The following is a 27,789-nucleotide window of genomic DNA, read 5'->3' as shown; positions in this document are numbered from 1 at the left end:
GAGCCCGCAATATTGTATGGACTGTTTGCTTTGATATTTTCTACCTTTGTGTTATGAGAACGCTGTTTTCCTGTTTGTTTAATGAAGGTTTATGCACCTTATAAACCTTTGTTTTGCACTAAGCAATTGTTTGCTTGTACCTACCCCAAACGCTGCCATGGTGAGGGAGTGCCTACAGGGTGCGAGAAAAAAAAAGTCAAATGCCGCAGTATGGAATCCGATTTTTATGGATACATTGCAATTCTGCAAGATAGAAAACTGTAAATGGACTTGTACATTATTAACTGCTACTGTAAAAAAAAAATAAATGGATTGCATATGGATGACAAGTAAGACAAAATCATTCCATTTTTGTGAATGAAAATTGGACTAATTTTTATAGTCTTTTGACCCCAGCCTAAGTGAGGTTCACTTAAAGTGTTATTTTAGCACTACAAACTGCATATATAATAGAATATATCTAATGGCCCTGTCACACACACAGATAAATCTGTGGCAGATCTGTGGCAGATCTGTGGTTGCAGTGAAATTGTGGACAATCAGTGCCAGGTTTGTGGCTGTGTACAAATGGAACAATATGTCCATGATTTCACTGCAACCACAGATCTGCCAAAGACTTATCTCTGAGTGTGATGGGGCCTTCAGGCCTCTTTCACACGTCCGTGTTTTCGGTACATGTGAAGTCCATTTCCACACATAACAGAGACATGGACACACGTAGACCCATTAAAATCAATGCGTCTGTGCACAAGTCCATGTTTTGACATGGACCCTGTGACCATGTGAAGCACACGTGTGTCTGTGTGCTCCACAAAGCACCATGTCTGGTTGTCTCCGGCAGCGCTGATGTCACATGGACCACACACTGATGTGATCCATGTGAATTGTACTGGAGAAAACACGTGTCTTTGACATAAAATGATTTTCTATACTCACCTGTCTCCGGCGCTGCTGTCTTCGGTGCTGCTGTTGCTTCCAGGCCTGCTCATTATGCTCATGAATATTCACTGCACCACAGACCCGGAAGCAGCAGCAGCGCCGGAGACAGCAGCACCAGTGACAGGTGAGTATAAAAAGTCATGCTGCACATGTGCTTTGCGGATGTCACACGGATAGCACACGCTGAACACAAACGGGGACACACGCAGACATATGCACCTAGACCATGGACCGTGCAAAATGTGTGTGTTTTGCACGGACGTTTGAAAGAGGCCTAATACCTAATGAACCCACAATATATGAATTTAAGTTAAATATAATGAATAAATGAAACAGACCCCTGAAGTTTCAAGAGGACAAAAATCAACATATCCTATTTGATGTTGAGGGAATCTTTTTCCTTGGTGGTCACTCTTAGACAGCAGGTGAAGAAGAAATAATTAATGATGGACATTTAGGGGAATTTTCAAAAACTCGCCAGTGGTACTGTATGTCCTCTACGACATCAGCAACACCATGCCAAAAACATATGTGCCGCCCCCGTGCCAGCAGCAGGCGCTGCTCGGATCCGGGCCTTCAGGGGGGATGGCTTGAGGGTCTCCAGACCCGGGGGTCTCGCGGACACGCCGAATAAATGGGGGGACGTATATGTATGGGCTGGGCCGTATTAAGTTTGTGACGCCACCTACGGTGCGTGGTGAGGTGGGACACCATCGTTGCTGTTACGGGGCACCCGGGGGAGATTTTGTGCAGCAAGTTGTTAACCCCTCTGTGGGCAAGGATGGTGGCCCCGGGACCCGGTTAGTGCGTGCAGGGGATGGCGACCGCAGGGGGGTGCTGGTGAACTCACAGTTAGTAAAACACACAAGTCTCTGGTAAACCAAGGTGATGGTGGCCGGTGCCGCAGCCGGTTGCGTTCTGGTCCCCCACCCGGCTGGTGGTCTCTATCCTTTTCCTGCACTGCTGTTTGTAAGATGGACTTTCCTAGTGTGAAACTCAGGAGTCCGCTCCCGGCTGGATGTGGCCTAAGGAGCCGTGCCCGCAGACGCTGGCCCGTGGGATCTATGGGCCCTGGCGGTGACCTCTTATCCCTAATCGGTGGGCTGTTGTCTTCTATGAGGGACTTTGGGTGGGACAGGACCTCTAGTCCTGGCCTCAATCGGTTAATTAACCAGCCCCAGTTGGTTCTGGTCCTGGCTTCAGGGTCCGAATACCCCCCTTTGTGCTACGGTTTCCGGGTCGGTTCCCCGTGTCGGTACCGGCGTGCTACAACCCTGTCCCGATCCACCTCGGTTCCACCGAGCCGTCTTCCTATCTCCTGCTGATGGAGACCATCGTCTGCCTCCTAGCCTGGTACTGTTCAACTTGGAAGTCACTGCTGGAGCTACCCCTAGCTCCAGCCCACACTCCTCTCCAAACTGAACTACAGACTTAACTGACTTGTTTTCCTGCCCTGGGCTGTCTGGACCCCTGGGTGGGCGTGTTCCAACCGTTTGGTCACGCTCACTGGTGTGCCTGTCTTTCCCTAAGGGGGGGGTGACTAGGGTTTCTGGTTGGCTGTATGTTTCCTAATGAGGGAAGGTGTTATGCGGGGGCCTATCTGTGACTACCTGGTTTTGCCAGGGCGTCACACATACGAACTGAGTGTAAAATACATACAGATTTACTGAGGTTTTCTAAGGGATCTAATCAAATCAGTGATATTCTACAGAATTGGGCACGAGCAATGTAAAGAGAAATTGTAAGTTCTTTGTGCAAATCAATGACAGTCTGAAAGTCCAGATGTGACCAACATCTTCCTCGCACGTAACTATGACATACTGGAAAATATTTTGGATGGCATTTCCCTCTTAAAGTTTTGTAGAAGAAAAATAGAACCACGTGTACCATACCAACGTTTTCGTATTGCACCTCAGCTCTGTTTACTTCAACGGGACTGAGTCACAAAACCAGACATAGCCTAGGGATGAGAATGGTGCTAATCTGGGGGAAAAATGCATACTACTAATAATAATTATTATTGTAGATTTGTTTTATGTTTTAGCCTTGCATATTATACATTCTGCACTCTGACCTGTGGAATGAATCGGTGACTTTCTATCTCATTCTCTTTCAGTGTTCATGTGCCACCATGCTTGTTTTTTAATTTATGGATCACTTGAAAAAGGAACCGTCAGAAATTGGTCCAACATTACCCATGTCTCCATGATCATCTCATTAATCATCAGTATCCAGTACTCAGTTTTTGGATATGTGTCTTTTACAGGATTTACACAAGGTAATGTATAGAAACGGTCTTAACGCAGCTTACAGCTTAGGCCTCCTTCACACATCTGTGTTTCAGGTACGCATGATGTCCGTTTTCACACATACCGGAGACACGGACACATGTAGACCCATTAAAATCAATAGTTCTGCACACACCTCCGTGTTTTCACATGGACGTGTGTCCATGTGGAGTATACGTGTGTCCGTGTGCTCCACACGGCGACATGTCTTATTTTCTCCGGAACCACTAATGTCACATGGCCTGAACACTGATATGTGATCCATGTGACATCAGTGTGACACGTATCGGAGAAAACACGTCTTTGAAATAAAATTCTATACTCACTTGCTTCCGGGCCCGCTCATTATGCACATGCATATTCACTGCACCGTGGACCCAGAAGCAGCAGCTCTGGAGACAGCAGCACCGGGGACAGGTGAATAGAATGTTCCTCTCCTTGTCGTATCAAAATCACACCACACGGATGGCCATACGCACCTTCAACACAGTCAATGCAAAACATCAGTGTTTTGCATGGACGTATGGAGGCCTTAGGCTAAGTGCACATGTCCTATACTCAACCGTTAAAATGGATCCTACAGAGATTCATTGGCAAAATGATTTCTTCCGTATTTGTTTTTGTAACATGGGAATCTATGGAGGATGGATCCGTCAACGGATTGCTATTTATCTTCCATTTGTAACGGACCCTGTAAGAAAAAAGCAAATCCATTACAATTGCAAGTACAACGGACGGGGATAATAGCAATCAGTTAAAGGGTCTGTTTTCCATAGACTCTCATGTTCTAAAAACGGATCCAGCAGAAATCAGTTATTTAACAAAGGGCAGAAAAGTTGTGTTTTCAGAACTTTTTTCCAAGCGTTCTCTGCAGGATCCGTTCTAACGGATGATTAGAGGACATGTGAATCGAGCACCCCACGGGGACTGGTGGGGGGATACTCGTTGATGGGCCGGTGAAGGGTCGGGGGATATCACGGGTGGCCTGCCCAGTTTTGTGACCCCGAGGTGTCCACAGAAGGGAGGGATGAGGGGATGGAGAGGATGAGAGTAGTAGTGGATGTGACGCCACCTGCAGTACGTGGCCAGGGACGGATGGTTTTAGCAGCAAAGAAGGTTCTACTCCCCACAGGTAGAGCGGGCCCCGGTGAGAATGATGAGGGGAGTAATGGCCGTTGGCGCGGAAGCGCAGGCGACAGCGCCCGCAATAAGAGGCTGAGTCAGCTGCTGCAGTTCCAGGTGTCTTAGTCACTGTTCCAGTGCTACCCTCAGAGTACCAGTCACCACCGTGATGGGCCCCAGTCGATCCTGGATCCGTTGGAGGTTGGACCCGGTACGGTGGTCAGTGGTCCCTTCCTGCTTGTGCCTATAGAGATGGATCCCCATGGCCTGAAGCTACTTGGGGACCCCGGTTCTTGAAGTGTTGACTTTCATCCCGTATGCAAGTGACGCAGGTCCGCGGTGGGGCCTGACTTAGATCTCGACTCCGGACCTTATGTGGCACTGTGCTCTAGGAACTTTGGTGACCAGAGGGACATACAATTCCCCTGTCCTGCAGATTCTTGTAATCCAACTTGAAGTTTGTTCCACCCTAAGATTCTGCACCCTGCTCTGCGCCGGTCCTGAGGGAGAAATTAGGCTCTCCCGTTGGTGACTGTATTGACTCCTGCTTCCCACCAGAGCCACCGGTAAACCCATCTGCTCTCGTCCTCTCCTGCTGGAGACCCCCTAAATGTTGTGTCAGCTCCTAACTTCCCCTGATGGCTGCTACTTCCCCGGTTCCTTGTCACTAGTGGGTGGCAGCCCCCCATGTCTGGTGACTACCTTAAGACCCGACCCTAGCCTGGTCCCCAGTGGGGAGGGCAACCTGATTGTGTGTATGAGTTTTTGTGTAGTGGAACCGGTACCAACCTTCTCTGGATCCAGGATAAGTACCGCACCTTAACTGAGATGCAGTACCCTATAGCAGCTGAGGCATCAGGGGTGCCACATGAACTCATCCTTTAAAGGGTTTACCCAATAAAACAACTTACGTCCACTGGCATTAACTGTCCATTACGTAGGTTATAAACTTAGTAAGCTAGGTAGGGCTCTGATCTCTAAGGCACCCACCATGGATGAGAATGAGGATCTCCAATGCAATGTCACTCCTTATGGGAGTGTCGGAAACCACAGACCCATGGGCCAAGTTGATGAAGGGCCCAAAGGCACATGTTCCGTGTAAGACGGGAACAGTATTACTTTTTGACTACGACGGAGCAATTATAGTACAATCTAGTCAACAGAAAGCAAGTGGTTTCTTCTCACCAGCACTAGACACATTAGGTGGACTTTCAGAGAGGGAATTGAAAGGACATCAGGGGACACTATAACAATTATGTAACAGCAAGATCTACACAATAGAAGCTTTTATAAAGACGATTTTTTGCTAGATTTTTTAAATTTATACTGAGTACCTCATCCAATTATCACTTTTCCACTGATTTAGGAAGTTTTTCTTTTTCTTCTGTGCCCCTCTGTTCCAAACTTATGCCTCCGTTAATAATGATGCAAATTTTCCCTGTGGGCATATACCATAGAAGGTCTGTTAGTGTGACCCCTGGCAAAACGAGGTAGTCACAGATAGGCCTCCGCATAGCACCATCCCCCCACTTAGGAAACACACAGCCAACCTAGTCACCCCCCTTAGGGAAAGATAGACACACCAGTGGGCGTGACCAGGCAGTTGGACACGCCCACCCAGGGGTCCAGACAGCCCAGGGCGGGAAAACAAGCAGAAAGAGTTTAGGAGTTCAAGTGGAGAGAAGTGTGGGCTGGAGCTAAGTGTAGCTCCAGCAGTGAAAGTTCAAGTTGAACGGTACCAGGGTTGCAGCCCTGGTGCCTTGGCTAGGAGGCCGACGGTGGTCTCCATCAGCAGGAGACGGGAAGACAGCTCAGCAGAACCGAGGTGGACCGGGACAGGGTTGTAGCCCGCCGGTACCGTCACGGGGAACCGACTCGGAAACCGGAGCACAAAGGGGGTACTCAGACCCTGAAGCCAGGACCAGAAACAAGCGGCCTGGTTAATTAACCGATTGAGGCCAGGACTAGAGGTTCTGTCCCACCCAAAGTCCCTCATAGAGGACAACAGCCCACCGATAGGGATAAGAGGTCCCAGCCAGGGCCCATAGATCCCACGGCCAGCATCTGCGGGCACGGGTCCTTAGGCCACATCCAGCCGGGAGCGGACTCCTGAGTTCCAGACTAGGAAGTCCACCTTACACAAAACAGTCGGGTGGGGGACCCGAATGCAACCGGCCACGGCACCAGCCACCAGCACCTTGGTTTACCAGAGACTTGTGTGATTTATTGACTGAGTAATCAAACCTCCCCCTTGCCGTCGCTATATCCTGCACCAGACACTGAGCCCCGGGGCAACCATCCCTGCCCACGGAGGGGTTAACCTCCAGCTGCCACTACATCTCCCCCGGGTGCCCCATCACAGCAGCGGTGGTGTCCCAACTCACCACACACCGTGGGTGGCATCATGAACTTAACACGGCCTAGCCATTACATCTACGTCCCCCCATTTTATTTGGCGTGTCCGCGAGACCCCCGGCTCCGGGGACCCTCGAGCCATCACGGTGGCGTGACCCAGTCTGTGATCCAGGCTCCACAGTAAAAGGGGATTTGGTAAGGGAAATTGTCTGTGACGCCACCCACGGTTGTGGTGAGGTTGGAACACCACCGCTGCTCTAGACGGGGATCCCGGGAGTGATGGTATGGAGCAGCTAGATGTTATTTCTCCCCTCCGTGGGTAGGGGGTTGGTTGTCCCGGGGCCCGGTGATGGGGTAAGCAGGGAGCAGGGTGCAGTGCTGCGGTGCGGTGCCCGAGGGCACGGGCATACTCACAAGTAATTCACACGGAGTCACTGGTAAACTAGGAATTGCCGATGTCCGCAGCCTTCGGTACGGGGGTGTTAGTGTCCCACACACGGTGCAGCAGCTCCTGTTCTTTCCCTGCAGCCAGGTGCCTTTCTCTCCACTCTCTTCCTCTTTCTCCTCAGCCGGGAACAAGGAATCCACTCCCCTGTAGTGATCCGGGTCACCCTAGGTACCGAGGGGCCACTACCCTGCTCCGGCTACCTCTGGCCCCTTCCTCACTACAGCCTGTCTCGGCCCTCTCGGAGCACACTTCACTTCCAGCCTGGGAGCTACAACTCCAGACTTCTCTTCTGTCTGCCTCTCCAAACACTCTGCTCCAGCCCCTCCCCTCTGCTCTGCTTTTCTCTTACCCTGGGGGATGTGGTTTGTCCTGCTGCACCGGTGTGAGATCAGATTACCAAGGAGGATTAACTCTTTCTGTGACAACCTGGCTTTGCCAGGGCGTCACACACCCCCTTGGTAAAACACGGCCCGTCCTCGGGCCGTCTGGGCACCAACATTTATTAAAACTGGAAAAAGGGAAAATAAACACATTACAATCATACATCTTCCCACATCGGGAGGTACGTTTTCTAAAACTTTAAACTGTTCTGCCACCCCACACCTGTGGAGCAGATGGCCTCCTCCTGAACTTGAGGGCGTTCAACAGGGGTGACAGTCCATAAACAGTCAACTTTTTAACTTGTGGGTAGCCGTCCATGCTCCACTACCACTGCCGCTTCCGCCACTCCCAGTACGGGGCACAGGTTCCGTGCTCTGCCTCCGGCTCAGAAGCCAGGCCCACTTGGATGCCCTCGGCGCCAGCTACAACCGGCCTCGCTAACTGCCGAGGGCTCCATCTCTCACTGGCCTGCTCCTCCTCTTTGCAGGTGCACTCCGGCTGCTCCACAGCCGTGACGGGGTACCTGGGAGCGGCTGGCGCCACATCTGGGGCAGACTTCCAATCGGGTGCCACCTCCGTTGCGGCCGGGTGGACTGCCGGAGCCGACGTCATCACCGTGGCGGCTGGGCGGACTGCCGGAGCCGGGTAAGATGTCACCGGGGTTGCGGCTACTGCTTGTCCAGGAACGGAATTAGGCAAAGTCCTGGCGTCCCTGCCTTTACAGTCCTGGTCACATGAACTGCGGTTCCTTCCTCCTGCTCCCCCTTGGTACTCGGGAGCAGTCCTTCTAGCAACTTTTAAAGTTTTCCTTTCGCTTCCGGTCCTCCGGATCTTCACTTCCGCCCGCGTTCTCAGGGGGCGGAGCCTCTTTTTCGCGCCCACCGCTTGGGGAAGTAGGCGCTGCGCGGGAGATTTTCGCGCCCAAAATGGCGGCAAAGATGGCGACTTTCAAAATTTTTGCAGCGGGGCACCACTGACAGTCCAGAACAAGACGCACTTCCTCCAGGTAACTGGATGGGTTCGCTCCTGTTCGTGACGCCAAATGTGTCGCCCGGGGACCAGGGGTACTCAGATCCGGGCCACGGGGTCACTTCTGTGGGTATCACGGTGGCGTGACCCGGTCTGTGATCCAGGCTCCACAGTAAAAGGGGATTTGGTAAGGGAAATTGTCCGTGACGCCACCCACGGTTGTGGTGAGGTTGGAACACCACCGCTGCTCTGGACGGGGATCCCGGGAGTGATGGTATGGAGCAGCTAGATGTTATTTCTCCCCTCTGTGGGTAGGGGGTTGGTTGTCCCAGGGCCCGGTGATGGGGTAAGCAGGGAGAAGGGCGCAGTGCTGCGATGCGGTGCCCGAGGGCATGGGCGTACTCACAAGTAATTCACACGGAGTCACTGGTAAACTAGGAATTGCCGGTGTCCGCAGCCTTCGGTACGGGGGTGTTAGTGTCCCACACATGGTGCAGCAGCTCCTGTTCTTTCCCTGCAGCCAAGTGCCTCTCTCTCCACTCTCTTCCTCTTTCTCCTCAGCCGGGAACGGGGAATCTACTCCCCTGTAGTAATCCGGGTCACCCTAGGTACCGAGGGGCCACTACCCTGCTCCGGCTACCTCTGGCCCTCACTACAGCCTGTCCCGGCCCTCTCGGAGCACGCTTCACTTCCAGCCTGGGAGCTACAACTCCAGACTCCTCTTCTGTCTGCCTCTCCAAACACTCTGCTCCAGCCCCTCCCCTCTGCTCTGCTTTTCTCTTACCCTGGGGGATGTGGTTTGTCTTGCTGCACCGGTGTGAGATCAGATTACCAAGGAGGATTAACTCTTTCTGTGACAACCTGGCTTTGCCAGGGCGTCACATGCACACACTGCAGATGTTTTCCTTGCAGATTTTTGTTGCAGATCAATTGCAATGAATCAAAAATCTAATCGAAAAACGACATAGTTACTTAGGTTGAAAAAAGACCTAGGTCCATCTAAATCAACCTTCCTCCACCGATTCTGCATTTTGTCATTAAGTCATTTATAACCCACAATGTTATGTACTGAGGAAATCATCCAGCCCTTTTTTGAAAGCTGTTATAGTATCAGCCATTACTACCTCTTGTGGTCGGCATTCCACAGTCTGACTGCTCTAACTGTAAAGAACCCTTTCCTATTTAGCTGCCGGAATCGCTTTTCTTTCACTCGCAGTGACTGCCCCCTGGTCCTTAGTATTGTCTTTGGAAGGAATAAGTCATGTGCCAGTCCTTTATATTGACCACACATGTATTTATACATATAAATGACATCTCCTCTGAGACGTCTTTTTTCTAAGCTAGACAAATCCAACTTTTTCCACCTCTCATCATACGGGCGGCCTCCATTCCTTGTGGTAGTCTAGTTGCCGCCTTTGAACTGACTCTAACTTCTGAATGTCCTTTTTAAAATGTGGAGCCCAAAACTGGATCCCATATTCCAGATGTGGCCTTACAAGTGATTTATAGAGGGATCACAATACGTTGGTGTGACGCCCTGGGTAAGCCAGGGGTCACAAGTCATAACACCACACGCACCCCACATTCTCTGCAGGAACACCAAGGTCAGAACACAAATCCTTGTTGCCTTCCTCCAGGGGCTGGTGCCCACACCAGGGGGGTGGGCCAGGCGGTTGGCACCACCCACCAAGGAGTTCACAGTCCTGGAGGCGGGAAAACCAGGCAGTTTAGCTCAGGCAGGGCTAGAGTGAGGAGTCAAGCTAGGGAAGTGGAGTAAACAGTGGAGAGTTGAGTTTGAGAGTAGAAGGAAGTGGCAGTGGAGCTAGTGACAGGAGTGGAAGTGAGAGAAGAAAAGTGACAGTTGAAAGCCTGAGGTTGGTCCGGGTGTGTACCCCGGACTGAGACAGCAAGGTTGACAGACGGCGGTGACCGTCTGCAGGAGAGGCTAATCGGAGGTTGCCGAAAGGACCGTGGACGGGTGGTGGCCCGGCGGTGTCGGAGCGGTATACAAAGAGAAGTCAGCACCAGTGGCAGGGGCCTTTCGGATCCCGGCAAGGCTAGGAGTCGCCATAATTTGCCAAATCCGTCAGTGAAGGGGACCTTCGGGTCTCCCAGCAGCAAAGGAACAAACGACACGGCAAGAAATGATCTGCCAACTATTTGTGAAGACTTTGAAATTCTGGGGAAGAAAATAAAGGAACAGAACGTACAGGTTGTTTTCTCATCAATCCTCCCAGTCGATGGCCATGGTGTCAGAAGATGGAATAGGATACTAGATTTGAACAACTGGCTACGACGGTGGTGCAGGCAGCAAGGATTTGGATTCTTAGACCATGGAGTGAATTACCTCTACGATGGACTTCTCGCAAGAGACGGGATACACCTCACAAAACCTGGGAAACACACGTTCGCCAGAAGGCTTGCCACACTCATCAGGAGGGCTTTAAACTAGAAGAAGAGGGGATGGGAGAAAAAACAGCAGACAAGAACATGCAGCAGAAGGACAAACTAATCAAGGATACTAGATGCCGTAAAGAGGACCCAAGACAGGGTACTAAGAAGGAAGCTGAGAAAAGGGGAGCAAAACTTCTTTCCTGCATGCTGACCAATGCAAGAAGCCTGACCAATAAGATGGAGGAACTGGAGCTGGTAATGTATGAGGAGAAATACGACATAGTAGGAATAACTGAGACATGGTTAGATGATAGTTATGACTGGGCGGCTAACCTGCAAGGATATGAATTGTTTAGGAGGGATCGTAAAAAAAGGAAAGGGGGTGGAGTCTGTCTATATATAAAGTCCAGTTTAAAGCCCAGACTAAGAGAAGATATTCAAGAGGGAAATGAAGAGGTGGAGTCTCTATGGGTGGAGATACAAGGAGGGAAAACTAATAAAATACTCATAGGGGTTTGTTATAAGCCACCAAATATAACAGAAACCACTGAAAATGTATTATTGAAACAAATAGACAAAGCAGCAAATTACAATGAGGTGATTATTATGGGGGACTTCAATTACCCCGATATAGACTGGGAAACTGAAACCTGTGTATCTCAGAAAGGAAACCGGTTTCTGTCAGTAACTAAGGATAATTATCTGTCCCAACTTGTGCCGGGCCCAACTAGAGGGGCAGCCCTTCTGGACTTAATTTTAAGCAACAGGCCAGATAGAATAACAGACGTACGAGTGGATGGGCACCTAGGGAATAGTGACCACAATATAATACAATTCCACTTGTCCTTTAGTAAGGTGCCTTGGAGGGGGGTTACAAAAACGCTGAATTTCAGGAAAGCAAAGTTTGATCAACTTAGAGAAGACCTTCGCCAAATTGATTGGGACAATGTCCTCAAAAATGGGAGCACAGAAAATAAGTGGGAAATTTTTAAATCGGTATTAAACACCCACTGCGAGCTAGCCATACCATACAGAAATAAAAGGGCTAGGAACAGGAGAAAACCAATGTGGCTTAATAAGGATGTAAAAGGGGCAATGAATAATAAGAAAAAGGCATTTAAAAAGCTAAAACAAGAAGGCAGCGAGGAAGCATTAAAAATATATAGAGAAAAAAATAAAATGTGTAAAAAACAAATATATTTAGCAAAAGTAGAAACTGAGAGACTCATTGCTAAGGAAAGCAAATCCCAAACTATTCTTTAATTATATAAACAGAAAAAAGATTAAAATTGATGGTGTTGGCCCTTTAAAGAATAATGAGGGTAAAATCATAGAAAGCGATGTGGGAAAAGCAAATGTTTTAAATACTTTTTTCTCAACTGTGTTCACACAGGAAAAGCATATGCCAGGGGAAATGCAGAGTGATCATGTAAATGCCCCATTAAGTATGACCTGCCTAACCCAGGAAGAAGTGCAGAACCGACTTAGTAACATTAAAATTGACAAATCACCAGGCCCTGATGGCATTCACCCTCGGGTATTAAGGGAGTTAAGTAATGTGATAGACAGGCCTCTATTCCTTTTATTTAAAGACTCTATAGAAACTGGGTCTGTTCCACTGGATTGGCGGCTAGCAAATGTGGTACCAATATTCAAAAAAGGGTGCAAAAGGGAACCTGGAAACTATAGGCCGGTAAGCTTAACATCTGTTGTGGGTAAAATGTTTGAAGGGTTTTTAAGGGATACTATTATGGAATGTCTCAATGTTAATAACTGTTTAACTCCATATCAACATGGATTTATGAAGGATCGCTCCTGTCAAACTAACCTGATCAGCTTCTATGAGGATGTAAGCTCTCACATGGACCGAGGAGAATCATTGGATGTCATTTATCTCGACTTTGGTAAAGCATTTGACACTGTCCAACATAAAAGACTGCTAAGTAAAATGAGAAAGCTTGGGCTCGGGGAAAATGTGTGTAGATGGGTAGGTAGCTGGCTTAGTGGTAGAAAACAAAGAGTGGTTATTAATGGTGCATACTCAGATTGGGCCAGGGTTACTAGTGGGGTGCCACAGGGGTCTGTATTGTTAGGCTACGGGTTGAACTAGATGGACTTAGAGTCTCCCTTCAACCTTAAAAACTGTGAAACTGTGAAACTGTGAAACTGTGAAAGTCCCGATTGAAGGCAACAGTCCGACCGTGAAGGGGAGACACCGCCACCGCCAAGGCACCAGTTTCCCAGAACCAGCACCTGCGGGCAAGAGAGGGGCTCCTCCGGCTCATATCCAAGCTGGGGAGCGGGTTACCGGTGGGATTCCATCGCTACCAAAGAACCGTACTTAGGTGCAGGGAAGTGACCGTCACCGCTAACTGCAGGGAACATCAGCACCGTAGCCGTCCGAGGGACCCGTCCAACCAGCCGTTTGTTTACCGTGAACTGTGTCATCATCCTTGGGCTGAGTGAGTACCTCCGTGCCGTGCGGCACAGCGCTGCCCCTGCGTCCCTGCACCTCCACAGGCCCCATAACCCGCCTGTCCACCATCCTGACCTCCCCATCATCGGGCCCCGGGACTACCAAAACCCCTACCCACGGAGGGGCAAACCAACATCTAGCTGCTCCATACCACCACTCCCGGGATCCCCAGACAGAGCAGCGGTGGTGTCCACACAATCACCACAACCGTGGGTGGCGTCACGGACATTAATCAAATCCCCCACCAACAAATCACCCCTTTCACTCACGGGCGAGGAGTGCCGCTCGAGTCCCCGGGATCCGGCCTATCGCTCGAGCCACCGAGCAGCAGTAGCCGCAGAGCAGCGGCGGCCGGACCCGAGTAGTGGGAGAGCGCAGCGTTGACACCCTCCTCCCCGCCCGCGACATTGGGATCCCAGGATCTAATCTCTCTTTTTATACACCCTAGAATCTTGTTTGCTTTTGCAGCTGCTGCCTGACATTGAGAGCTGCTGCTCAGCTTATTTGTAATGAGAATACCCAAGTCCTTCTCCTGTTCTGTAGTCCCGAGTTTACTTACATTTAATGTATACGCAGCTATAGGATTATAATAATAGTAGTAATAATAATAATAATAATAATTAATAATATTTATTCATTTATATAGCCCTATTAATTCCACAGTGCTTTACATACAATGGCAACACTGTCCCCATTGGGGCTCACAATCTAAGTTCCCTTTCAGTATGTTTTTGGATTACTCCGTCCTAGGTTATTACTTTACATTTATCAACATAACATCTCAAAAAGACCACAAGTTTTTTTCTCACAGCGTTTTTTCCTACCAAGAGATGCAGTGTTAGGTGCAGAAATTCTGCGCCCAAATCTGCAATGTGTGAACATGCCTTTACTAGGAGGCAAAGCTTTGGAACAGAGGGGCAGAGAAAAAAAATAACTGTTCCAGAATCAGTGAATGAATAATTTATCATAAATTAAAAAAAATCCAAAGAAAGGTCTTCCTTCAAAGGGAACATGTCAATAAAAAAGAAACCTCTTGACTGACAGCCTGCTCTGCAGAGTGTGTGCAGGCTGTCAGTCCCTGAAGCCCAACTTCCAGTTAGAAAGCCACATATAGTTAGAACAGTATTTATCTGCAGATTACCACTATGGCTGCAATTAAATACATCTTTTTTTTGTTTCTTTTCTGACTTGTTCTCTTTAAATGATTCTTACTGAAAATAAAGTTATGTTTTATGAGATGTAACATTTAAAGTTCAAAAGTTTTAAAATCTGGATACAATGGCATTTGAAATATTACTTTTTTAGGACTAAAATATTGTGTGGTGCAAAAATCGTGAAATACATAGACTTTTTCACTTTAGGTGAACTAAATCATTAACAAATGTCATGTTTTAGGGGTTTTTTTAAGTAGGATGCACTTACTGGATATCTACTTAATTAGCTGGAAACTTTCTTATTCTAGCACAAAGATTCCTTTACAGGCTCTTAATCCTTCATGCAGAAAAATGAGAACACTTTCATGGAAAACATGAAAATATTTTTCCATATAATGTTGGATTCGGACTTGCTGATGTGCGGTTTCCAATGCAAATTTTCTATGTAAAAAAAAGAGACCATTATATTATTAACTCAAACTTTCTATGTTCCGGCCTGAACTTTCCACACTTTCCTATAAACGGGAAGAGAGGAAAGCAGGGACGCTAGAAATGACTGTTCTGTAAGCGTGTTCAGGGCACGGCTGCAAAATGCATTTTCTTCATTAATTTTCCGAATTTGGAGAGGAACAAAATGTTGCCGGTGCGAGACCTTAGAGCGAGAATATCACCTATCTACAGGGTAATAACTCCTAGATAGGTGGGTGTATGACCCCAGGTATCCCACTAATGGCAGAAATGGGGAATTTTTGTCCCCTGTCTGAATGGAGCGCCAGTGCACATCCATGAGTCTGACTGCTTCATTGGAGAAGGTGACTAGTCCAAGAGGCCGGACCTCGGTGGCTTTTCCCCACCCCACTACTTTATAATAACTGTTTTTTTTATATATACACCCATAAGGAGAGGCCTGTCAGTCTAGAGAAAAGGGGCAGAAAGAAGCCACAAGGATCTACCTCTTGGACTAACCACTTAAGATTTTCGGGCAGGTCTTGTTGAGTTGGTCGGGTGGTGTCAGATGCTCCTGATTCATGAAGCATTGCTCTTTTTGAATTTGGAGCGTCTGACAAGTGATATGCAACTCTGTGCGCCACACCAGAAATCTTACTCCAGTCTCTGACTGGAGTGAGACATCTGTGGAGTAAGATTTCTGTGAGTAGGAAACGCCACAGCTTAGATTCAGACTTGCTGATGTGCGATTTCCAATGCAAATTTTCTATGTAAAAAAAAGAGGCCATTATATTATTAACTCAAGCGTTCTATGTTCCAGCCTGAACTTTCAACATTTTCCAATAAATGGGAAGAGAGGCAAGCAGGGACGCTAAAAATGAATGTTCTGTCCCAGCTCCACCCAGTTTGATGAAGACGGTAGAAACTGGCATGAAAACACTAGAAGTCACAAAATATTTACACAACTCAAAATGTTGTGCCTTTTAACACCAACGAATGTCAGAATTCTGTTGAAATAATTGCTTTAGTGAGTGAGGCCCATGGTCCCCAAACGGCTTTTTACAGTATATTTTCTCTAAAAACACCGCAGCGTTACAGAATAAAACATAAATGGCTGCAATAACACATGTAGCACCCGACAACTTGACACGTGCGGTGCTACAGCGATACTCACACCTACATAATGTGCGCACCATTACACTCATACAAAGGCTGCGCTAAGCAAATAGTGTGGAGCTGGGCTTTACTATTAACGTGGCTCCGCAGCTGTAAGATTGCTATGTTACTAATTTACTAATATATGTCTAAAAAATTATTAGATATGAAATGTTGCAGTAATCATTATTAAGAATGGCCAAAGAGATAGATGGATAGATAGATGGATAGATAGATAGATAGAGGGATAGATAGAGGGATAGATAGATAGATAGATAGATAGATAGATAGATAGATAGATAAATAGAGGGATAGATAGAGGGATAGATAGATAGATAGAGGGATAGATAGATAGAGGGATAGATAGATAGATAGAGGGATAGATAGATAGATAGATAGATAGATAGATAGATAGATAGATAGAGGGATAGATAGAGGGATAGATAGAGGGATAGATAGAGGGATAGATAGATAGAGGGATAGATAGAGGGATAGATAGATAGATAGATAGATAGATAGAGGGATAGATAGAGGGATAGATAGAGGGATAGATAGATGGATAGATAGATAGATGGATATATAAATAGATAGATAGATATGATAGATATGATAGATAGATAGATAGATAGATAGATGGATAGATAAATAGATAGATAGGAAGATAGATAGTATATAAAGGGATAGATAGATAAATAGATGGATAGATGGATAGATAGATAGATAGAGGGATTGATTGATAGATAGATAGATAGATAGAGGGATTGATAGATAGATAGAGGGATTGATAGATAGATAGATAGATGGATGGATAGATAGAGGGATAGATAGATAGATAGATAGATAGATAGATAGAGGGATAGATAGATAGATAGATAGAGGGATAGATAGATAGATGGATAGATAGATAGATAGATAGATAGATAGATAGATAGATAGATAGATGGATAGAGGGATAGATAGATAGATAGATAGATAGATAGATAGATAGATAGAGGGATAGATAGAGGGATAGATAGATAGAGGGATAGATAGAGGGATAGATAGATAGAGGGATAGATAGAGGGATAGATAGATAGATAGATAGAGGGATAGATAGAGGGATAGATAGATAGATGGATAGATAGATAGATAGATAGAGGGATAGATAGATAGATAGATAGATAGAGGGATAGATAGATAGAGGGATAGATAGAGGGATAGATAGAGGGATAGATAGAGGGATAGATAGAGGGATAGATAGATAGATATGATAGATATGATAGATAGATAGATAGATAGATAGATAGATGGATAGATAAATAGATAGATAGATTGGAAGATAGATAGTATATAAAGGGATAGATAGATAAATAGATGGATAGATGGATAGATAGATAGATAGATAGATAGATAGATAGAGGGATTGATAGATAGATAGATAGATAGATAGATAGATAGATAGAGGGATTGATAGATAGATAGAGGGATTGATAGATAGATAGAGGGATTGATAGATAGATAGATAGATAGATAGATGGATAGATAGAGGGATAGATAGATAGATAGAGGGATAGATAGAGGGATAGATAGATAGATAGATAGATAGAGGGATAGATAGATAGATAGATAGAGGGATAGATAGATAGATGGATAGATAGATAGATAGATAGATAGATAGATAGATAGAGGGATAGATAGATAGAGGGATAGATAGATAGATAGATAGATAGATAGAGGGATAGATAGAGGGATAGATAGATAGATAGATAGATAGATAGATAGATAGATAGATAGATAGATAGATAGATAGATAGATAGAGGGATATATAAATAGATAGATAGATATGATAGATATGATAGATAGATAGATAGATGGATAGATAAATAGATAGATAGGAAGATAGATAGTATATAAAGGGATAGATAGATAAATAGATGGATAGATGGATAGATAGATAGATAGATAGAGGGATTGATAGATAGATAGATAGAGGGATTGATAGATAGATAGATAGATAGATAGATAGATAGAGGGATAGATAGATTGATTGCGGGCGGCACGGTGGCTCAGTGGTTAGCACTGCAGTCTTGTGGTGGCTCAGTGGTTAGCACTGCAGTCTTGTGGTGGCTCAGTGGTTAGCACTGCAGTCTTGTGGTGGCTCAGTGGTTAGCACTGCAGTCTTGCAGCGCTGGGATCCTGGGTTCAAATCCCACCAAGGACACCATCTGCAAGGAGTTTGTATGTTCTCCCCGTGTTTGCGTGGGTTTCCTCCGGGTACTCCGATTTCCTCCCACACTCCAAAGACATACAGATAGGGACTCTAGATTGTGAGCCCCGATGGGGACAGTGTTGCCAATGTATGTAAAGCGCTGTGGAATTAATAGCGCTATATAAATGAATAAAATTATTATTATTAATTATAGATAGATAAGTAGATACCGTAGATAGAGGGATTGATAGATAGATTGATTATAGAGACATTTCTCAACCCTAACCTTTGCACCCTGTGGACCACAGTAGAATCTATAGAATCTATACTATTATTTATTATATATAAGCTACGATATAGACATGTTCTTAAAACAATCTTTCCTTCTTTCCTTTCAGGAGACTTGTTTGAAAACTATTGTAAGGATGATAATCTGGCCACCGCTGGAAGGTTTTTCTACGCACTGACGATAATCCTCACATACCCCATGGAATGTTTTGTTGCTAGAGAGGTAAGGTTAAAAATAAGAGTGTAAAGTGTAATAGGAATAACGACAGACAGACTGACTGTACTCTCCTCTCCTCTCCTCTCCTATGGGGGTCAATAGGGAAAATTTGTACACGGTCTTTGCTCTATATGCATTCCAAATTTAAATGCTGCAGATTAAAAAAAAAATCAACCCCAGGTACACAGACAGGGCTGATTTCTGTTACAGAGCAGATTTTCAAAATACATTTCTTGTGTAGCATTAGTGCAATATTAAAAAAAAACCAACTGATTTTGTGAACGGTGCTGGCAAATCAACAGCAGATGGCGCTGCTCTTCTGAATCTTTTTTTTCCACAACGTAGAAAAGCTTCACATTCGGGAACTTACAGCAAATTCACAAGATTCTTGTCCACATTTGTGATGGAGGCAAACTGTCAGATTTGATGTGAAGAATAGCATCGCTGCATGTAACACTATGTTTCCAAACAAAGGGAGGAACACAGAACAAAGCAGACATTAAAAAACTGAATTCCCTAAAGACTGGGGTATACCCATAAATAATGGGACCCCGAAGAAAAAATCCTAATGGACCCCCCTCCTTAGAAAAAGAAATATTTTGCAATGTAGACTGGGTTGACAGCATATACACTCAGCCAGAGAAGGACAAACCTCCCAAATTGTAAAGACAGGGAAGAGAACATTTATTGCGGTACTTATTGTAACACTCACAGCCAGTGTAGGGGCAGCAAGCGGCAATAGTAGACCCACTGGACCACAGGGGGGACCCGGGCTTACCCCTTAGTAGAAAGGGTTTAACTAAGCACCAACCACAAGGCAAATGCCTGGTACCACTTGGGTATGGATACAGATTCAGGAAGGCAAAGATGAGAGGACCGTGAACGATAAGCAGGTGGGTACGGACAGGTATGGTGGGCATGGCAGGGACAGATAGGTATGGGAAGTCAGGTACAGGGTGACGGACACAGGAATAATGGGACAGGAGCACAGGAACCTGACGACTATCTAAACAGACAGGACACTGCTAATTCAAGGTGTTGCACAGGCACCTCCTCTAATGGGAGGGTGCCTTAAATACATAGTGCCTCTCATAGTGCCTCTCAGCCTTAGGTTGAGAGGCATTTCCTGATAATAGCGTGCCGGCCATTTAAGAGGAGAGCCAGTGTGCGCACGCACACCTTAGGTGCACTCCCGGTAACCCTATACGGCATGTACAGGGCCCAGAAGGGGAGGAAGGTAGAAAAGCACGTTGAAGGCTGCGTATCAGCAGAAGAGAATGGAACCTGGCCGGGGCAGTAAGTAAGTCAGCATTCCCAGAGGAAAACCGGTACTACGCTTGTACTATATTGTGCTCCTACAGAAGAAGTGTTTTAACTCCCTACAGTACCCTTTCATAGCTCCCATAAAGTACAATGCCTCAACCCCCCCCACATATAGTATGATAAACAACAGTCATTTCAGCACAGTGCTCATCACGAACAAAGTATTATGCCGTCATAAGGCTCCTAACACAGTATGAATGCCCCCACAGTCCCCTCCCCACACAGCTCCCTACAAACAGGATGATGTCTCAACAGCCTCCCCCCCACACACTATGTCCTTCGCACATTATGATGCCCCGCACTCTCCACACTTACTGTATAATAGCCCCCATAGCCACCCAAAGATAGTATGAAGATCATTCAGCCCCCCACCTAGCCTGATCCTTCACACACAGTATGCCACCACAGCCCGCATACACACAGGATGATTTGATGGACCTCAAACACAGTATGATTCCCCCACAATTTGGACTTTTCCACAGCACTCCACATGTCTACATGGTGGCCATTTTGGAAAAAAGTAGAATGGGCTGCCAAACTGCAGAATTTACGACACTAGGTACCATAACTATATGTGGTAAATGTATGGTCATGTTTAGGTTTAGGGGTGTAGGGTCACTTTCCTGAAAGATGGAAAAAGATTGGTGAACACACGGCACTGTGGTTAAGTTGTGACAGGGGGTGGACACATGATTGGTGTAACCTGAGCAGTCACACAGGGGCCTAATCGATAATGGGGCCCATTTCCACTTCCAAAACAGGTGTTATTGTGCATTATGATGAATTTTTGGACTGTCATGCTGATGGGTGTGCACCCACTGCACCATAGGTTAGGCGAACCCTGAAGGGGCTTGACTAACTGTCCACCATGTCTATAGTAGAGCCTCTGATGGTGAGGATAGGGTGGGCTACCGGTAGACACCAGTTAGCACTGCAGGGCTGTCCCTGCGACTGGAGTAGCTGACCAGAGGGTCAGAGGTGCACGTAAGAGGTACAGGTGGGCGAGAGAGAGGCGAAGTCAGATGATCCAGGGTCAGGGCAGGCAGCACAGGGTCAGGGTACAAGGCTGAGGTCAGGAATGGATAGGTCAGGCAGGACAGGTAAGCAAGTCGGGATGACAATGTAGACAGAATATGACATAAAGCATAAATTAGGTATTAGCAGGCTAGGAACCACGTTCGGGCAAAGAGTGGTGGAAGGAACTGTCTAAAACAGATCCTGCTTGCCTGGAATAGGACAGGGAACCTAATCTCTGCTCTCCACTCCCTTATCTTGGTGTTAGAGAAATAAAGATAGGGGAGAAAGTATCTAAAGTCTTATGGAGAGCAGAGAAATAAAAGATTATAGATAAGATGGAAAGCACATGAAGAGGAAATAGGTGCAGGATAGAAGCTGTGCTATTAGAGTTAATGAAGACAACAGCACTCTGGATACACACAGACCTCACATCCAGCCTATATGACTGTGAGAGAAACTCCCATAAGAGGAAAATCAGAAACTTGGATCAGACTGCAAACTGCATGCCACGGGACTGGACATGAATGAAGTTAGAGGGCGCTTTACACACAGCGACATCGCTAGCAATGTTGCTCGTGAAAGCACCCTCCCCCGTTGTTTGTGTGTCACGGGCAAATCGCTGCCCGTGGTGCACAATATTGCTAACACCCATCACACAGACTTACCTTCCTAGCGATGTCGCTGTGGCCGGCAAACAGCTTATTTTCTAAGGGGGCGGTTCGTGCGGCGTCACAGCGATGTCACACGACAGGCGTCCAATAGAAGCGGAGGGGCGGAGAGCAGCCGCATGAAAGTCACGCCCACCTTGTTGCCGGAGGCCGCAGGTCCGGTGTTGTTCGTCGTTCCCGGGGTGTCACACGTAGAGATGTGTGCTGCCTCAGGAACGACGAAGAACATGCGTCCAGAACAAGGAACGATATGGAAATTTGGAAATGGACGATGTGTCAACGATCAACGATTTGGTAAGCATTTTGCATCGTTAGCGATCGATCGTAGGTGTCACACGCAACAACGTCGCTAACGAGGCCAGATGTGCGTCACGAATTCCGTGACCCCCAACGACATCTCGTTAGAGATGTCGTTGTGTGTAACGGGGCCTTAGGGCAATGTTGTTAACTAAAGGGACCCCCACCATATGCAAAAATCATCTTTGTCATGTCACAGGTGTCCATAGCATTTAAACAACCGCCCCTTCTAAATGGAACGCTTATGCCGGCGTCACACTGTATGATATATCGGGCGATATGTCATCGTATTCACGTCGGTAGTGACACACATCCAGCATCATCTGATATATCGTGTGACAGCTACGAGCAACTGTTAACGAGCAAAAATACTCACCTTATCGTTGCTCGTTGACACGTCACTCATTTTCAAAAACTCGTTCCTTCTTCTGTGCTCCAGTTGTTCATCGTTCCCGAGGCAGCACACATCGCTCCGTGTGACACCCCGGGAACGATGAACACAGCTTACCTGTGTCCCGCCGGCAATGCAGAAGGAAGGAGGTGGGCGGGATGTAACGTCCGCTCATCTCTGCCCCTCCGCTTCTATTGGGCGGCCGCTGTGTGACGTCGCTGTGACGCCGAACGTCCCTCCCCCTTCAGGAAGAGGATGTTCGCCGCCCACAGTGACGTCATCCGGGAGGTGGGTACATGTGACAGGGGGTTAATGACTTTGTGCGCCACGGGCAATTAATTGTCCGTGATGCACAAACAACGGGGGCGGGTACGATCGCTCGTGCGATCGCACGATATATCGTCTCGTGTGAAGCCCGCATTAGGCTATATGGTTTAGTAAATGTCTTTACATAAGAGATGGCTGACTAATGCCGATTGCCGACCCTTCATGACACATTGCAATTCACAGGTGTTTTTGCTTTCCGCAGGTAATTTCCAATGTATTCTTCGGCGGGACCCTTTCGACCGTCGATCATTTTGCAGTGACGCTGCTGGTTGTATCTGTTACCACTATCGTCTCCTTATTTTCTGACTGCCTAGGGATGGTCCTAGAGCTTAATGTAAGTGTGCGAACTGTCATATTGTATAGTCGGAGTTTATGTGTTTAGAAATGTGATCACAGCAGAGAAGCCGCCCCCCCCCCCCAGCTCCGGACCCCGACGGTTGAGCAGCACATCTAAACGTTCTTGCATAGGAAGTGTAATTCTGTACTTGCAGTGCCGCTGCAGACAGGAAATTTATACTCCCTCCTAATTTCACCCTTGGGATCTGCACATAAATATGGCATTTGTCTAAATATAACAGGCAGTGTTAATGCAGGAATTTTTGGCCGTTCGGCAGGTTTAATAGGGACATGCGGGGAACTAAAATGAAGTGGATTTAAATTATAATGTATGAGGTCTGGTATGAAAAGAAGCATTTATACCGGTGTAGCCTGCAGCTGCTGGGTCCTAGTGCTAATACACGCGGCATCATGTATACACTGTAATAGTGACATCATTGCTTCTAAATATATTGTCATTATCTCCTAAACGATTTATATACACTTTAAAGATCATTTATATATTTATATAATTATTTACTTGTAACACTAACGTGTGTATAGTGCTGCATTTACAATCAGGGCTGCCACCAGGAATTTCATGGCCCCATACTGGTAAAATTCTTGGGTCCCCTTGAGACTTCACCGCACCCCGCGAAAAGTTCCACTCCCCACTCTTGGAAAAATTACACTTCTGCACCATGTTCTCACCAATCGAACATTAACAGTTCCCATCGAACACCATCTGTTTGTAGATATGGACTCTGGACATATGTGTATATATATATATATATATATATCACAAGACATTATAGGGGACTCTATTTCCTTGGGAGAGTTTTCTATCCATGTTCTCATGTTTAGTAACATGCAGATGTCATTATGCAGGAAGGGGGAAGAAGTTAGCTGTGACACTACCTAGTGTGAGTGGGCAGGCGAACTTTATCACTTTCGGGCCCTAAACTTCATATAATGTGCTGACAGGGCCCAGGGCAGCATTTGACATCGCCAATGTCAGACACAGCTGGCTCCCTCTAATGCGGCCATACAATGTAAGTGGCTGTGACTGGGGCCAGTGGTGTCACTAGAGTCCGATAGGCCCTAGTGTTAAATTTGGACCTAAAGCATTCTAAACCTTGTAAAGACATATGAGTTGTCCCCACTTTCTCTTCATTATATAATAATGTCCCCCATTCTATACCAATGTCCCCCATGCTGCGCCACGTCCTGGTAAATATATCCCCATTATGGTATTTATCTCTCCCATCCTGCTATATATGTCCCCATCCTAATATATATATGTCCCCATCCTGGTATATATTCCTCATTCTAGGCCCCATCCTAGAATATCAGGTCCTCATTCTGGCCCCAACCTGGTATATATGTCCCCATTCTGGGCTCACACTTGCACATATGTCCCCATCCTGGTATATCTGTCCCCCATCCAGATATATATGGTCCTCATCCTGGTCCCCATCCTTGTATATATGGTCCTCATCCTGGGCCCATTCTAGAATATAAGGTCTTCATCCTGGGCCCATCCAGGTCTGAATGTCCCCCATACTGGTATATATGTCCCAATCCTGGTATATATAGCCCCACCCTGGTATATATATCCCCATCCTGGGCCCATTATGGTATATATGTCCCCATCCCGTTATATATCTCTTCATTCTGGGCCCATCCTGATGTAAATGTTCCCCATCCTGGTATATCTGTCTTCCATCCCAGTATATATGTCCCCATCTTGGTCTGTATGTCCCCCATACTGGTATATATGTCCTGATCCTGGTATATACATCCCCATCTTGGTATATATGTCCCCATCCTGGGCCCATTCTGGTATATACTGTATGTCCCCATCCTGTTATATATCTCCTCATTCTGGGCCCATCCTGATGTAAATGTTCCCCATCCTGGTATATATGTCTTTATCTCAGTATATATATCCACAACCTGGTATATATGTCCTTATCATGGGCCCTTTCCTGCTATATTTGTCCCTAATGCATAAAAAACAAACATTTTTCTCACCATCCCAAGTCGCTTGGTGTCCTTCTCAGAAGCCAGTTGACATCGAAGTGGGCACCATGGCACATGACATCACTTTCATGCACCGCCCCCAGTCAAGGTACTGCCAATGTCAGCTGCCAGCTACTGTTTGGCAGGCAGCATGTATCGCAGTGCAGGGACCTGATAGGTCACACATCCAGCTGAATTAGGTGCTGGGGTCGGCAAGCCCCCTGGTGTATGGGACAGCCCTATTTAGACTGGACAACTGCAACCAGAGACCTCAGGAAAGAGAGTGCATAGAACTCAGCAGACCCTAAACCAGTGGTCCTCAACCTTTCTGACCTTTAAGGGACCACATTCATCTCTGAGAGAGGGTGACGAGCTACATTTAGCTCCTGCCCTTTACACTAGTGACACCTAGCGCCCCCATTACTAGTATGAGAGCCAAAGCTGTTCCACAGAAATCACCACACCGAGGCAGCATTCCAATATCCAGGGGTTCAACAAAGCAAAAGATTCCAGTGTTGGAAGGAGCGAACTGACTAGACCACATTCAGGGGATCCTACCTCCATTCAGATCTGCTCTTTTGGTGTGGGGCTACTCACAAATGTCACCATCTGGAGGCCTGCTCTTCATAGCTGTTTTGCAAGACCTGGTGCAAATGCACCAAGCTGGAAGACAGCTCGCAAGCCACATGTGGCTCCTGAGTTACAGGCTGAGGACCCCTGCCCTAGATGGTGGCCACGGCCATTCACTGGCACTTCGCAAAACAATCTGTCAAGCTAGAGAGTCTGTGATATGAGCTGCTACTGTATACTGTATATCCTACCATAATATTGAATTGGAAGAAAGAAATCTGTAGTGTTTGCAATCAGAGGAGGCACCCATGAGGGAGAATATACCACCCCACTTAGAGTCCTAAAGGTCTACCCATTGTCCAAGACTCTCCCAGAGATACCGGAAGAGTGGGTATCATTGATTATGTTTTTGTATGCAAAATGTAAGTGAAAACTATCAAATAATTACATTTTTATTTACGATATTGCAATTCCATTTAATTCGTATACGTTATTTTTCAGGGCATTCTCAGTGCTACTCCTCTCGTCTTCATCATTCCCACCGCCTGCTATCTGAAGCTCTCCGCAAATCACTGGTACCACATCAACAATGCCATGCCCTGCTTCATCCTTCTGTTTGGTTTAATAGTAATGCCCGTAGGTTTTTTTATGGCCATTTTTTATCCTCAAGAATGTAGTCATGGAAAAGAAATGTTTTATTGTTCCTCAAACTTCACATTCATGGATGATTCTGATGCACATTTATACCAAAGGAATACGTCTAGAATAAAATAATTCTTCATTATCACGTCATTTTGGTGCATTTTAATTTTGGAGTCAGTGAATCTGTAAATCGGATGTATTATATATGAAAGCATATCTCAAGAGAAGAATAAATCACTAAGCTCATCATGCACAGGAAGTTGTCTACCATTAAAGAACCTCCTTTTATACAGTCCCAGGGCAGATTCCAAGGGACCACAGTGCTCGTTCCGGCAGCCACATTTTGCCGGCCCTTTAGTTGCGCCTTACACTGCAAGCACGCACACACAGCATTCACTACTGAACACTGCAGAGCATGCAATGAAGAATTACCCAATGCTGCCAGTGCTATCATCAGGACGTACTTTGTGGGCAGAGTCAGCGTGCTCTGCACTTCAGTCCAATCGACAATGACAAAAGCAGCGGCCCCGATGTCTCCTGTGATGTATATGCTGCAGCCGCAGCATCTCCTGTGATGTATATGCCCCAGCGTCTCCTGTGATGTATATGCCCCAGCATCTTCTGTGTTGTATATGTCCCAGCATCTCCTGTGATGTATATGCCCCAGCGTCTCCTGTGATGTATATGCCCCAGCATCTTCTGTGATGTATATGCCCCAGCGTCTCCTGTGATGCATATGCCCCAGCGACTTCTGTGATATATATGCCCTAGCATCTCCTATGATGTATATGCCCCAACCCCATTATAAGAGATGTATATATATATATACGGTATATATATACAGTGCCTACAAGTAGTATTCAACCCCCTGCAGATTTAGCAGGTTCACACATTCGGAATTAACTTGGCATTGTGACATTTGGACTGTAGATCAGCCTGGAAGTGTGAAATGCACTGCAGCAAAAAAGAATGTTATCTCTTTTTTTATTTTTTTTTTAAATTGTGAAAAGTTTATTCAGAGGGTCATTTATTATTCAACCCCTCAAACCACAAGAATTCTGTTTGGTTCCCCTAAAGTATTAAGAAGTATTTCAGGCACAAAGAACAATGAGCTTCACATGTTTGGATTAATTATCTCTTTTTCCAGCCTTTTCTGACTAATTAAGACCCTCCCCAAACTTGTGAACAGCACTCATACTTGGTCAACATGGGAAAGACAAAGGAGCATTCCAAGGCCATCAGAGACAAGATCGTGGAGGGTCACAAGGCTGGCAAGGGGTACAAAACCCTTTCCAAGGAGTTGGGCCTACCTGTCTCCACTGTTGGGAGCATCATCCGGAAGTGGAAGGCTTATGGAACTACTGTTAGCCTTCCACGGCCTGGACAGCCTTGAAA

The 27,789-nt window shown here is 46.4% G+C and overlaps 1 protein-coding gene across 1 annotated transcript in view; it reads left to right on the top strand.

Moving 5' to 3' along the window:
* SLC38A11 (solute carrier family 38 member 11) overlaps positions 1–27,515 on the top strand; it is a 64,354-nt gene extending 36,839 nt beyond the window's left edge. Inside the window, exons 9-12 of the mRNA XM_075318845.1 lie at positions 3,056–3,217; positions 18,716–18,828; positions 23,048–23,179; positions 26,254–27,515. Of these exons, the coding sequence (XP_075174960.1) occupies positions 3,056–3,217; positions 18,716–18,828; positions 23,048–23,179; positions 26,254–26,526 (680 nt within the window). The 3' untranslated portion in view covers positions 26,527–27,515. The remainder of the gene's footprint in view (positions 1–3,055; positions 3,218–18,715; positions 18,829–23,047; positions 23,180–26,253) is intronic.
* The last annotated feature ends 274 nt before the right edge of the window (positions 27,516–27,789 follow it).

The sequence above is a fragment of the Anomaloglossus baeobatrachus genome, chromosome 7 (genome assembly GCF_048569485.1).
Source record: "Anomaloglossus baeobatrachus isolate aAnoBae1 chromosome 7, aAnoBae1.hap1, whole genome shotgun sequence".
In the NCBI taxonomy this organism is placed as follows: domain Eukaryota; kingdom Metazoa; phylum Chordata; class Amphibia; order Anura; family Aromobatidae; genus Anomaloglossus; species Anomaloglossus baeobatrachus.
This window is presented reverse-complemented; position numbering and strand designations above follow the sequence as displayed.